A 14,026-nucleotide genomic window follows, 5' to 3' on the forward strand; every position below is an offset into this window, starting at 1 on the left:
GGATGTGAGGGGCAGGCACCTGAGCGTGACGTGAATGGGACTGGGAAGTCCTTGGCAGAAGAAGCCACCTGCATAGTGAACAAGTGTCCTGTGGACCGAGGGCCCTGGGGACACGTGACTGGGGTTGGTGTTCCATGTCCCAGGAGAACCGTCATGCTCATGGCTCAGCTGACCCCTCCAGCACAATGGTGGGGGTGGCAGTGCTGCCCGGTGCGCCCTGAGGAAGCAGGCACGAGAGGCAAAGGATGGAAATTCAGGGCGGGGACCTGCGCGGGACGCAAGTTCAGATCACTGGAAGGACGCGGGCTTCTGCTCTCAGGACAGCACTGCAGCTTATATACAGTCATGGAAGAAACTGTGACTTCATACTGCGCACTTCACATTGATTTCCAAGTTCCTTTGACAGAGCTATCACGTATCCAGTGGTTAAAAACCGTTTTTTTTTTCTTTCCTAGAGGCATGGCCGAGACAGCACAGCATGGTGAAAAGGAGTGGGGACTTGAAAGCCTTTTAGCCCTCACTTGTATGTGACCTTGGCCCAGTCCCTGCACCTCCGAGAGACAGACCAGGATCAAATTCCTGTGTCACAAGCTGTGTGACCTCAAGTAAGCACCCTGGCCTCTCTGGGCTCCAGCTTCTTTACCTATAAGGTGGGGGCAGTAGTAATTACTCACAGAGATGCCACAGGAGTGAATGAGGTGAGAAATGTAAGTGTATAGCTCACATCCTGGTCCAGAAGAGTAGAGGAAATCGTATCAGATCTGTCACTGCCACTTTCTAAGTCTGTGCTCCAAAAACTCCCTTAGGAGCTGGCCATTTCTGGAGACCCCAGGGTCTTACACTTGAACCTCTCCACTGTTCCTCAGGAAGTGGGTTCTATTCCCAGGGTCCAGGGAAGGAGGTTTAGAACAGGAAACTCCATGGAGAGGTCCCCACATGCCTCCAGGTGCTTGGGAAAGATGGGAAAATTAGGAGGAGAATATAGGTACAATGGTCTTCTGGGATAGCCCAAGACCAGGAGGAAGGGGTGGGCCTGGCAGAGCCAGACTGGGGTCTTACAGGAGGACAGGAAGAGTGCACGAGAGCCCAGAGCCACTCCTGTTTCACCAGGGCTGTGACCTGGCTTTGGGCTGGGGCTTCCGATGCCTGGGGCCCCTCTCTGCCGGTGGCCCTACAGTCATCCCACCAGCTGGCTGGCCACCGTGTCGGCCTGGGGCCGACCCACGGGCAGAGGACAGAGGCCTCCATCCAGACACACACTCCCTGCTCCTGACAGCTGGGTACCCTGCTCTGCTGCTTTGGCTTTTGTCAACTGTTCCAGAACTCTAGGAGGCACTGGGCAGCAGGGGAATGCCAGGCATGCAGGAAGGAAGAGGGACTCAGCATTAAGACCAAATGTCAGGGGACGTCAGTGTTAGACAGAGAGGAAATTAAGGGTTGAGAAGAGAAAAGAGAGGCAAAGGGATGGCAGAGCTATGCTGCTGCTAAGGGTACCCAGCACCTTTGGGGCCCCAAACGCCTTGGGAGCCACGACCTATAGCTGGTGGTCAGGACACACCAGGGATACTGCTCTACGGCCTGAGGAGGTCCCAGCTATTCGGCCCCATCCCCTGGATGCTGCAACTTGGGGTGAACCAACCACACTCCATCCCTGACCTCATCCTCCACCTGCAAAAGGCAGAAACTACTACCAGCAGCACAAGATTATCAGAGGACTGGACCGAATCACAGACATGGGAACCTTTAGCAGGGCCTGGAGGAAGGAGACTCAAAAACACTCAATGCTCAAAAAGACTGAATGGAGGCAGAGGACTTGGGAGACAAGAATTTGAGTCCCAGCCCTGCCCCTCGTTCATGGGGTACGCTAGGTAATCACCTCTTTTCTACGGCTCAGTTTCCTCCTTTTAAGAAACTTAGATGCCTGCAGTACACACAACTCAAAAAACAAAAACCAAACCACTCCACAAGCCACTCCACAAAAAAAAAATAAAAATAAAAATAAAACAAAAGCCAAAAACAAACACTCCAACAAAATGAAGAAGGGAAAAAACAGCCCTTTTCCCGAGCCTCAGTGCCACTGGGACCAAGACACAGCCCAGCCCCAGGAGCCCCCGAGGCCTCTCCCACCTCCTTGGGCCCCAGGCCAGGGTCTTTTACCTTCGCAGGAGCTGCTGACTGGCGGAGGGTGCCTGATGAGTAACCACAGAGAAACTACAACCGGAACCGCCGTGCACGGCAAGATGGGGTGTGGGGCAAGGAGAATGTGGTGGGTCAGAAAATGGAGGGCAAAGTCCACCAGGGGAAGAGGAGGACCCTCCGGGCAGAGGTCTAGGCTCCGGGCGGGGGCGCTGGGGGCAACATAGGCACCTGGACAAGCACTGAGGGGGCAATGGCTCTGCCCTCCCTGTGAGCCCCTCCATACACTCTCCAGAAAGCCATGGGGCAGCAGGAAACTATGAAATAAAAAGGCATATAATCCTGCTGGAAACAGGGCCACCAGATCACCACTCCAGGGACAAGGGAAATGTCAAGGGTGGGAAATTCTCCACCCCACCAGGCGGTCCCGGGCTGGCACAAATATGCCTTTTGTGCCCATTTCTCTGAACACCTATCCACGTCCTCTAGGCTGGCTGTGCTTCCTTCACCCGCGCTCCGTTAGCTGCTGGAGGTCGAGACCCGCCATAGGAAACCAAGTCCTGATCAGGCTTTGCTCTGCAACCTCTCATGTGACACTTCTCTGGTCCTTGCACCGCACCCTCAATCAGTACAAGAGGATGAGAAGCACCCATAGACCCTCTTGGAACCACAGCAAAGCCCTGCCCCTGCTCTGAGGCCAGAGGAGCTCAGCTAAAGCTCTTGGACAAGGGGGCACCTAGACACAGGCCCTGCTTCTGGGGGCCCCCCCACCCAATGAAATCCCTGCCCCAATATTACCATGGCAACGTCGGCCTGGAAGATCTGCTTGATGAACTTGTTCCTGGAGGAGTGGACCAGCTGGATGATGTCCCCGTGCAGGGTGTCCCGGTTCTTCTCCAGGAAGCCTGAGCAGCGGCAAAGAGCGGTCACACCTCGCCAGCTTCGGCAGCCTCCCCCTGACAGGACTCAGCCCCTCCCCAAATCCACAAGGTCTGGGCCAGGAAGACCCTCAAAATTCACCTAATTCGACCACATCCATTTTATAGCGGGGGACACTGGGGCCTGGAGAGGACAGAGCAGTTTTCCCAAGGCCACAGAGAAAGTGAGGGGCAGAACCATAATTGGAACTGGTCTCCCCAACTACACAGCCCCCCTCTTCCAGGCCGGGTCAAAGAGGAGGGCAGGGGGTCTCAGTCCCCAAGAGGGGCCACCTTCCTGACTGAACCACCCTAGCGCCTGGAATGCCAGCTTTAGTCTTTTGAATGACGGCTGGGACCTGAAACAACTTACCTGAGGGCTTGCAGCTGGACAAACGTCTCCTTGAGCAGTGGACTACAGAGAAACCCTACAGGACTGAAAATAACTGCACGCAGGCACAGTTGGGGCAATTATGAACAATAAGATACAAAAAGGCCACGAAGAAACTACCGTCTCTGTGGTGCCGGGAGCAAAAGCAGGGCACTGCGCATGACCCCTGCGCACGGCACCACCAAGGGAATGGGCAGACCACCTAAGCCGCACCTCTGGCCCCACCCACTGACCTGCCCCCACCCTCAGCCCTGTTTAAGGAAGAGCCCGCCCCCACTCAGGGAACAGCAGGGCACCTGTTTCTTGTTCTCGCTGCCCGGGGCTGCAGCACGAGTCCCAGAAAAGACTTGCCTCAGTTTCTTGTCTGGCCTCTTATCAATTTCTACTGATTAAAGAGTCCAGGGACTTGCGTCAGTGACAAAGGTGTCAGAAGCCCTTGTTAAGTGTGTCCCCTGGGAGAGAATACATTCATCTGGCACCAGCTAATAGTAAAGGAATTAACTTAAAATGCCTTGCATTCAGATAGTGCCTCATATTTTACAAAGTGCCTTCACAGAAGTAATGCTCAAGTCACCTCCATATACGAGGTACAGGTGGGGATTATCTTCCTCATCCCACAAGATATGAAACCGATGTTCAGAGAAGCAGAGCAAGTTGGCTAATACCACACAACAAGCCACAGGCGGAGTTAAGACCTGAGCCCAGGAGCCCTGGGGCCAACCCAGGGAGGCTTCCCTGCACCACACAGACTGCAAAGAAGGCTGCCATTCCCAGGAACTGAGGACTCAGGAACTGGTTAATGAGGGGCCTTGCTAGGATGGGGCAAAAGACGGGGTGCCCAAGGGCTGGGGATGCCTGAGGAGGAGGAACCTTGCAGAGAAGCTCTACGACAGACTCACTCTGGGACCCTAGGAATGTCCCCTTCTGGGTCTCAGCGTCCTTATCTTTTGAATGAGGATGTACCCATAAGCTCCTGCTCCTTTTCAGATCACCTAACACCACCCATGTCATAAATAAGATGCTGGATTAAAATGGCACTCTGTGGACAGAAAATGTTTAAACACTGGCAGAAGTGTTTAAAGCAGCTTAAAACCTGATCAGTGACCTAAGGCAAGTTGGTTCCCTCTTGGGGCCTCAGTTTCCAAATCCATAAAAGTAGATGACCCGTATGTTCCCTCCAGATCTAACAATATTCTATAATTTTATAGCTCAGTACAGCTCACTCAGGAGCAGTGACACCTGGTACATAATAGATGCTCAGTGAACATTGGTGGGCCTGAACTGAAAAATATAATCCTCTCTTACTCCAAACAATAGACCCATTTGTTTGCCCAGCAGACCTTCAAACTTAATATTATCTTCCTTCTTTCTAACAGGAGGGTCGGCTATCACACTTGATATTTTAAGGACATCTGAGCAGCCTTCAGCTTCCACCACTGCATCATGGCTCACCCTCTGTCTTCTGGACCAACTCAACAAGGAGGTAGGAAGCCAGTGGCTCTTTGCTTGTTTTGAATTTCACTGGCTTTGGCTGTGGGTGGAAACCCCTAGGGCTGAAGGCAGGAGCTCAGTGTAGACACATCCCTCAGCTGATGCCCATTTGAGGCCAGGCCTTTGCCCCTGGGTGGGAGGGGCGGGGTTGGCAAGGACAGTCTGCAGGCTTTGACAGACCCTGTAAGAATTCCAAGGAAGGTAAATTTACTGTGTTCTGACCCTCTTCCTCACTTCTATCTTTAAAATGAGCCCAATTGCACGTCCCAGGAGAAAAGGAGATACGTATGTTTCAAAGACCAAACTTGGTCTTGTTGCTGAAGGAATCTTGGTGGGTAACTGGGCTGGTTCTAGCCCTGGCTTTGCACCCAATAGGCTGTGCGATCTAAGAACAGTTAACTTCCCCTGCTGAGTCTCAGTTTCCCCATGTGTGAAAAAGAGCACTGAGCCCACCCAAAGAATTGAAAGCAGAGACTCAAAAAGATATTTGTATACCCAAGTTCATGGCAGCACTATCCACCATAGCCAAAGGGTGGAAACAACCCAAATGTCCATCAGCAGATGAATGGATAGATAACATGTGGCGCATGTGTATACAATGGGATATTATTCAGCCATAAAAAGAAAATTCTGACACATGCTACAGCATGGATGAACCTTGAGGTTATTACGCAAAGTGAAATAAGCCATACACAAAAGGACAAGTACTGTATGTTTCCAGTTCCATGAGGTACGCAGAATAGTCAAATACATAGAGACAGAAAGTGAAACAGAGGTTGTCAGGGGCTGGGGGAGGCGGAGGAGGATGGAGAGCTATTATTTAACGGGCACAGAGCTTCTATTTGTGGTGATGAATAGGCTCTGGAGAGTGGGGACAGTTGCACAATATGTGAACGTACTTAATGCCACTGAACTGCAGACTTAAAAATTGTTAAAATGGTAAATTTTATATTATATTTATTTTACCACAATTTAAAAAAATCTCTAAAAATAGAAAGAAGGAAGGAAAGAGAGAAAGAAAAAGAAAGAAAAAAAGAAAGAAAGCAAAGCAAAGCAAAGCAAAGCAAAGCAAAGCACTGAGCCCAAAGCTGCCCGACGTCCCTTCTGGGTTTGTATTCCAGGCCCCTCATGTCTCCGTCCTGAGCTGGAGAGGGGAAGGGAGGGAGGGAACACAGCAAAGAGAGTCAGCTGACCCCAGAGGGCCTGCCTGTACCTTGGGTCTCATAGTAGACGACACCTGCAAAGTGGTTGATCCCAAACTGGGTCTCGTGGTTGTTCTTGGGGGGGATGTAGTTCGAGTTAAGCTTGTGCTGGGAGTTCAGTTTATGCAACATGGTGGTGTCTGTGCCCTGGGGAACCAAGCAGCAGCTGTCAAGCCCACCCTTTCCTCCATGTCTTACTCTCCACCAGGCCCTACTGCTTCTCCTGCCCCATGTCTTTGCACCCGCTCTTCTGTCTTTCTCAAGAGCTTCCCCCCCTTTATTTATACCTCACACAGAGCTCTCTGCGTCTCCATTTCCCTACTTGTTAAGTGGGTGAATTGGAATTACATAACCTTCAAAGTACATTCAGTTTAGAAAATCTGTTTCCCACAATTAAAATCATGAGAGCAGCCCCTCCCCATTCCAAGGCATATTCTGTGCCAGTTGCATGCTTGGATCTTCATCATTTGGTCCAGGACCCATTGGACTGTAGGTGATTCCCAAATGTCAGATGAACACACTTGAATTGGCCCTAGAGCTACCCTGAGAAGTGCACATCATTAGTCCTATTTTACAGATGAGGAAAGCTGAAGCTCAGAGTGTACCGGGGACCTGTCTGCCCCACCTTGTCACAGGCCCACCTTGGGGAACTTGCTCTCCTCGTCGATGAGGGAGATGATGTTCATGGGCTTGTTGGCGATCATGTCCAGGGCATCCTGGTTGTCTGTGAACTCGATGTGCAGCCAGTCGATGCTCTCCAGGTCGTACTCCTCCTGCTCCAGCTTGAACACGTGCCGCACAAAGAACTGCTGCAGGTGCTCGTTGGCAAAGTTGATGCAGAGCTGCTCGAAGCTGCAGGGAGGGCGCAGGGCACGGGGGTGGGGGCGGGGGCGTTCAGGCCCTGCCCCTCCCCCTCGGGGAGCCTGACTCCGACTTGGCGTGCAGTGCACCCCAGGGCACACTGCTCCCACGTGGAATCTCCAACCTCTGAGGTGGGGCCGCATAGCAGGTACAACAAGAGTGGACACTGAGGCCCAGCGAGGCCAAGCACTCGCCCAAGGTCACTCAGTGAGTCAGGAGAGTTAGGGCTGGAGCCCTTGTTCCCAGCACCACCAGGTCCTGGGAAAGGGCTGTCCAGTGGGCACATAACCCCAGCAGAGCACCTGGGAGGGGAAGAGCCAAGGCGCTGGGGAGGTGGGACACAAGGAGAGATTTAAAGTGTTAGTGGACGTGGGATGGAGGCTTACAGGATTGGGCAAACAGAGCCCTGACAGTGATATCTCTGAGCCACCAACTAGCACTCTCCCAGGGTACAGACTCTTCATGCATTCAGCATGGGTGTTTTGGTCTTGCAGGAGGGCTTTGAGACACCGGAACATTATAGGGATGAAAGTGACTTTCTTGGGATCACATGGCTAAAAAGTGAGGCAGGACCAGCTGTCACCAGCCCCCAGGATCCATCTGGATCTGCTCGATCCATCTGCCTCTCACACGGCCCCCAGGAGGGGCAGGACCCCAAGTGGGGCCAAGACCCCCTTCAAAGCTTTGTTCAGGCCCAGCCTCTCCTGCTTTCAGGCATCTTGCAACTTGGACACTGGACGGGCAGGCAGTGGGGACTGTGGTGTCCCCGATGGTGTAAGAGCCCCTTAGCTGGCCTAGCTGATGCAGGGACTGGAGGGGATGGGGAGGAAGGGGAGAGGGCCCACCAGGATGTCTGAAGTCAAATTTTTCAACAGCCTGGCAATGTGCTTGGAACCAGCTAAATGTAGTTTAAAGGGAGAGATGTGACACTTGTGCCTCTGTTGCAGAAGAAAATTCCTACAGGGCAGAGCCCCAATGTGTTACCTGTTCACGGCAAAGTTCTCGAACCCAAAGATATCCAGTAGGCCAATAGACCGGCGAGAGTTCTTCACGTCCTGGGAGGGGGGCTTGTAAATTGCTGCATTGATCTTGTCCACGATCCACACAAAGAGCCGCCCGTAGATCCCCTGAGGGGAGAGGCTGCTACATCAATGGCCAGGCACAGCTGCCCTCTCCCAGGGACACAGGCCAGGCTCCAGTCCCTTACTGCTGCATGAAACCCCCAAGCCTTTACTCCAGCTGTTCCCTCTGCCTGGAACACCCACTCCTGCCTCAACAATTCCTGCTCTGTGGAGCTATCAGCTCCACAAGAAATCCTCTCTGACCTTTCAGTTCAGGCCCCCATCTCTCCGACCACCTCTGTCACCCCTTCAGCTCTAACTATCTTGAGGGTCCCAGAGCCCAGTACAGGGCCTGGAGCTGGGGAGGGGCTCACTGGATGACAAACATGTGACTGGAAACTGGTAGGACTGGGGGGCCGCCCCACCCGACCCAGTCCTTCTTTAGTGTCTTCTTTGGAGAGACCAGAGAGGATGTCCCAGGGCAGAGAATAGCACAGCAGACTGACTAATCAAAGAATATGATTCAGCATGAGGTCCAACAGGCTGGATATCAAAGCAGGCCCAGAGCAAAGGGCCTGAGGGCACCAGAGCTGTCAGGGCCCCTGAAGAGCACAACACCCTGTCCCTGTGGGACAAGTGGGGCTCCGGGGAAGGCAGACTCTTGCCTGGGTTCCAGAGAGACAGAGAGCCAGTGGCTAGAGCCTGGACCCAAGGGCAGACAGGGGTCAAGGCCCAGATGTCCTTCCGGCTCTGTGCACTCCTCAGCTCCTGCCCATCAACAACCACCCTCCCACTGGCCTCTCCACCTTGACGAAGGCGTCTCGCACGTCCAGCGCCTGCTCCCTGCTGAGCGGGGTGGACACCGTCTCCCCACGGGTGATGATGGTGCGGCTGGTCAGGCAATTCATCAAGTCTGGGGAGTTCACCTGGTGGGGTGACATCCAAGGGCTCGCCCCACCACCTGCCGACCCGCCCCTCTCTCCACCACACCCAGAAACCATCCCCCCACTTTCCAATTAGGCCTTGATCAGACTGTTCCCTCCACTGGGAATGCCCTTCCCCATGGCCCTATGGCCAAATCCTCCCCAATTATCAAAAGGAAGGAATTGCTTTCTCCTCGACAGGCCCCTCCTATCCCCCTAGCATGTCACGTCCATCCCAGGACTGTCTCTGACTCTGGCTTTATTTATCCCAGTTTTCCAACTCAGGGCAGAGGTAATAAAGATTTGCTAAAAGACTGACCCACTAAGGGCCCCCTGGTGCCCTATGCCATCCCCGGGGCAGCTGATCTGGGACAGGCAGTGAGGCTCCCAGGCTCCAGGCCCACTCCTCCTCTGGGACCTGTGCCCAGCAGGTTCTCAATGTTGAATTCTAGAACTCTCCAAGCAGAGCACCCCAGCCCTCCTCAGCCCAAAGTCAGAAATGCCCCCTGAAAGAAAAGGAAACAGCCATGGGGCAGAAGGTGGGAGACTGACCTCAAGCAGGGATGCGGCTGTGGCCAGGGATGGGGAGAAGAGGACTTCGCAGGCATCCAGGTTTTCAAACGTGCGGTCTGTCAGCAGCAACACGGTGCAGCGTCAGGCAAGGAAGAGTGGGCATGGGGGTAAAGGGGCCATCTAGGCGGATTAGGCGGCCACTCCTGGGGGACTGCCCTGTCCACAGAGGGCATCAGCATCATGACTAAATGCTTTTCTGGGTCAGTGTCTGATAAATGTTCTCGCCATGCCACGTATGGTGAGGGCACCATGGGCACCATGAGGGTAGGAACCATGTACACCCAGCGCCTGGCTCCATGCCTGACATCCAAGTAGCAGACACTGGCAGTCATGACCCTCACCCCGACCCCCACTCCAGACTCCCAGAGCAATCAGTGGCTCCTGAGACAGGCTTGATAAACTTGCATAGCTCAGTGCCTGATACCACCTGCTCCTCCCCAAAAGTACCCTGCTCTCTCAGGCCTCAGGACCTTTGCATAGGCTCTTCCTTCTGTCTGGTGCACCCTTTCTCCACGTCATTTAGTCTTTCAAGACTCACTAGACTGTGAGCATCTTCAAGCTGGGATCATTCATTCGTTCACTGAGCAAAGCTTCCTAGAGCTCTTACTCTGTCCCAGGACTGGGCTGGGCACCAGGGGCAAGAGCAGAGTGGACTTGGTGCCTGCCTCAGAGGACACCTCCCAGCCTGGCACACTGTCGGTGCCCAGGGAGTGGTAGATGAGTGACTAAAACACACTTCCTTCTCTAGCTTTCCTTCTCTTTTGAGGAGGCTGCTCAGTGACTCACCCTCATACTGCAGGTTGCCCAGGTGCAGGATGGCGGCCAGGAGCTTTGAGATCTCCCAGTTCTCGGTGTCAGTGAACATGAGCACCTTCATGGCCGAGCGGATGTTGGCGTACTCCTGGCTGTCCTCGCGGCCCTCACAGGTTATGCAGTTACCCTGGAGAGAGGGGGTGGGAGAGTGAGGCGCTGAAGGATGTCAGGGAGGCCAGAGGTACCCTGAGAGAGGAAGTGCCTGGGCCGAGGGGCCTGCTCTGCCCAGCCAGGCCAGCCTGGGGCTCTGGGCACTGACTTCACTTATGTCTAGAAAGCTCCTGGCTGGGCTTCTCAAGAACACACCTACATCTGGGGAGCCTGAACGCCCCTTCTTCCCATAAGTGAGAGGAGCTGTTCACTCACCTTAGAGACTGGAACCCCTCACCAGGTGTTCAAGAAGGAGTGTTGGAAAGAGGTATGGAAGGACAAGGGGTTAACTGCAGACAGGTGGGGCATCAACTGGGGTCTGCCCCACTGTGTGTGCCTATAAGACCTGTGTGTGTGTGTGTGTGTGTGTATGTGTATGTCCAGGTGTGTCAGCCAGCTAAAGGAAGTGTCCAGGAAGGCCTGTCACACCTATAACACACATACACACACACACATGTATTTGTTGCCCACATCCCTCAGGTGCCACAGCCCACACTTGCATCCACGTGGCTGGCCCAGTTCAGGTCCAGACAACCAGGCATGGGCTTCCCTCAGCACTAGGGAAGCTGATGCTCCCAAGCCAGCCTGCTGTATGCATGGCCTCCCACTGGTGCTGAGTGGCAGCAATGGTCCTGGGCCCACTTTCCCTTGGTGACCAGACAGCAGCAAGAGGCTGGCACCAGGGCCCTGCAACCAGCGAGCCTCTGAGGCTAAAGCCTCAGCAGCCTGTGCACTGCAATCCTGGGGGCCCTGCAGAGGTCCCAGTCTGCACATCCTCAAAGACTGAAGGAACTCAGCACACCTGTGCACGCGGGTCCGGGTGCATGTACATGTGGGCGTGTGTGTGTCTATGCGTCCCTGGGTCCGGGACGTCTATACACATTTAGGAATGTGTGTGTATATGAGGTGAGGATTCATCTAGATGTGTGTGCAAGCGTGTGCCCAAGTGGGGACAGGCCTTAGGGTGGGCTGGGGCCACTCGGGGGACAGGAGAAAGCCCACAAAGAGGTTCCCACCCACCAGGCCTGGAGCTGAGGAGGGGCTGTGAGGGGAGTCCCCCTCCCCAGGTGCCTCACCAAGGCCTCACCATGGCCAAGTAGTTATAGTCCGTGGCTTGGCCCAGGCCCAGCTTCTTCTTCTGCTCCTCGCTCATGCCCTCCAGCATGCAGTAGAACACGTGGTAATTCCTTTCGTCGGGGGCCTGAAAATGTGGGCACAGGGTGTTGGGGGATGGGGTGGGAGGGCAGGAGGAGGCCATCAGAAACCGAATAATTAAGAGAACTGTCAACAGTTTACTATTTCAACAAAGGCCTTTCATGAAAAAGCCCCGGTGGGTGGGTCTCCTGGTGGGATTTCAGGCACTAAGGCAAGAAGACAGTAGCACAGGGACAGTTAAGGCCAGGCCAGACAGTGTGCACCCCACGCACTGCTGAGCCTGGGGTCCTGTGCAGGTGCAGCTCTGCCCCGGGACTCGGGCCCACCTGGCGACAGACGCGTGACTTCTCCAGCAGGTACTGCTCGATCCTGGCGCCCTCGATGGCGCCCCGCTTGTTGAAGTGGATGTCGATGTACTTCCCGAAGCGGCTTGAGTTGTCGTTGCGGATGGTCTTGGCATTCCCAAATGCTGTGGGTGGGCAGAGGGTCCCAGTCAAGGTCAACTCCCACCCAGGCCGCCCCGCCCTACCCTGAGAGCCCCAGCCCTACCTTCCAGGATGGGAGTGGCTTCCAGCACCTGCTGCTCGATCCACGAGTGCTGCCCACTGATGGCCGCCAGGAACTGCAGGATCAGCTTCGTGCTCTCCGTCTTCCCTGCCCCAGACTCGCCACTGCAGGGGAGACCCAGGGAGAGGCAGGAGCTGTTATAGCCCTAAACTGCTCCCCCACCTCTGACCAGCTCCTGGTATATCTATAAAATGGGCTGACACTAAGGACCTACCAGGGCTAGGGAAAGCGAAAGGTGCTCAGTGCCCTGCCACAGCCAAAGGTTACTTTCCCTCCCCTTCATTCAGACACACACACCCCCATCCATACTGCCACAGAACATGTTATGTTCTAGATGCTCAATCAATGTTTTGTCCTTTAACCCTCTGCTCAGGAGAGCACAGAGATTTCAACTGAGTGTAACTTTAGGGGGCAGCAGTAAACAACGTTGACCCCAAAAGCTAACATGAGCTTTGGTAGCATTAAGAGAGATCAAGGGCCTGGGAAAGGGGAGGTGATTCTCCACATCATGAGCCATTAGCAGCACAGAGCTGGAGCTCTAGGGGCTAAGCCTGGAGCTCCACGCTGGTGCCGGGCCGCCCACCTGATGATGCAGCACTGGTCACGGCTGTTGCGCTTCATGTTGAAATAGCAATTGTCGGCGATGGCGAAGATATGGGGGGGCATCTCCCCAATCTTCTTGTTGGTATACTGGCGGATGTGTTCTGGCGAGTAGATAGTGAGCAGCTGGTAGGGGTTCACAGCCACCAGGATGGAGCCCGTGTAGGTCTGTGGGCAACAAGGAACAGGGAGCTCACCCCTGGGGGGCTCTGACTCTAGAAAGCTCTCAGGCTCTGCCCTGCTCCGTCCCTCTGGAAGGGAGAGCACTAGCTTTGGAGTCGCATGGACCTTGGGGTCAGAACCCTACCTTCCTCTGAGCTGAGGGTGGAACTTTCAGACTAGCATTGAGCTGGGCTCAGAGTAGGAGCTCAGTGACATGGGATGAAGGGAAGGAGGAAGTGGGGAGAGAGGGAAAGAGGATCTCTAAGCCTTGGTTTCCTTACCTTTATCTGTAAAATGGTCATAGTATGACTCTTGACGAAGGTTAAAGAAAGTGGTGGACTTTAGAATTCAGAGCACACTTTAGGTAAATATCAAATGCTGCTCCCACCTTTGCCTCCAAACCCTGCATCTCAAACTTTTGGAATGAAATGTACAAACTGGGCCTTTCCAGAGCAGAGGCTGGGTTGGTGAGATGGGAGTGGAATCAAGCCATAAAGAGCTGGAGAGGCTGGGTGGGCCCGGGTCTCTGCAGCACTGCCCGTCTGCTTTGGGGGACAGAGTGCCTCCAGCCACTCTGGGCAGTGTGGACACAGCGGCCAGACACACCTCAGCCTTCTGGGGCCTTTTCCTGCCTTGGGCTCCTCGATTGAGTGCACCTGTGTGCAAAATTTCCTGCTGTGGGCCCGGGCCCTGCCACACGAGGAACAACAGGGCCTGGCCCTCTTGCCACCAGGACACAGCGAGGCCCTCAGGGACTACTTCTCCCTTCCCCCAACCCCTCCCCACCCCAACTTGAAAAGGTCAGCCTCAGCCCATAATTGGTGACAGATCTACTGACATCTGAGCCTGGAAGGGCTGAAGAAAGATGCGACTTCGCAGGGGAGGTGACGCATCACACCAGAGCCACAACCACCCCCCAGCAGCCTCAGCCCAAGGTGGCCATGCAGGGAAAGCGCTGCTACCCGCACCGCATGCCAGGGGATGTGCCCACCCTGGGGCCAGGTATGGCCACGCAAAGCTGCCC

At 54.6% G+C, this 14,026-nt stretch overlaps 1 protein-coding gene across 1 annotated transcript in view; it reads right to left on the reverse strand.

Moving 5' to 3' along the window:
- Window positions 1–14,026, reverse strand: part of MYO7A (myosin VIIA) — an 83,227-nt gene that overhangs the window by 46,685 nt on the left and 22,516 nt on the right. The window contains exons 6-16 of the mRNA XM_072969159.1: window positions 12,824–13,008; window positions 12,223–12,344; window positions 12,000–12,142; window positions 11,606–11,719; window positions 10,342–10,495; window positions 9,535–9,611; window positions 8,866–8,985; window positions 7,983–8,125; window positions 6,779–6,989; window positions 6,149–6,284; window positions 2,935–3,041 (exon numbers count right to left, since the gene is read on the reverse strand). Of these exons, the coding sequence (XP_072825260.1) occupies window positions 2,935–3,041; window positions 6,149–6,284; window positions 6,779–6,989; window positions 7,983–8,125; window positions 8,866–8,985; window positions 9,535–9,611; window positions 10,342–10,495; window positions 11,606–11,719; window positions 12,000–12,142; window positions 12,223–12,344; window positions 12,824–13,008 (1,512 nt within the window). The remainder of the gene's footprint in view (window positions 1–2,934; window positions 3,042–6,148; window positions 6,285–6,778; window positions 6,990–7,982; window positions 8,126–8,865; window positions 8,986–9,534; window positions 9,612–10,341; window positions 10,496–11,605; window positions 11,720–11,999; window positions 12,143–12,222; window positions 12,345–12,823; window positions 13,009–14,026) is intronic.

Source organism: Vicugna pacos, chromosome 10 (assembly GCF_048564905.1).
Source record: "Vicugna pacos chromosome 10, VicPac4, whole genome shotgun sequence".
NCBI classification, from domain to species: domain Eukaryota; kingdom Metazoa; phylum Chordata; class Mammalia; order Artiodactyla; family Camelidae; genus Vicugna; species Vicugna pacos.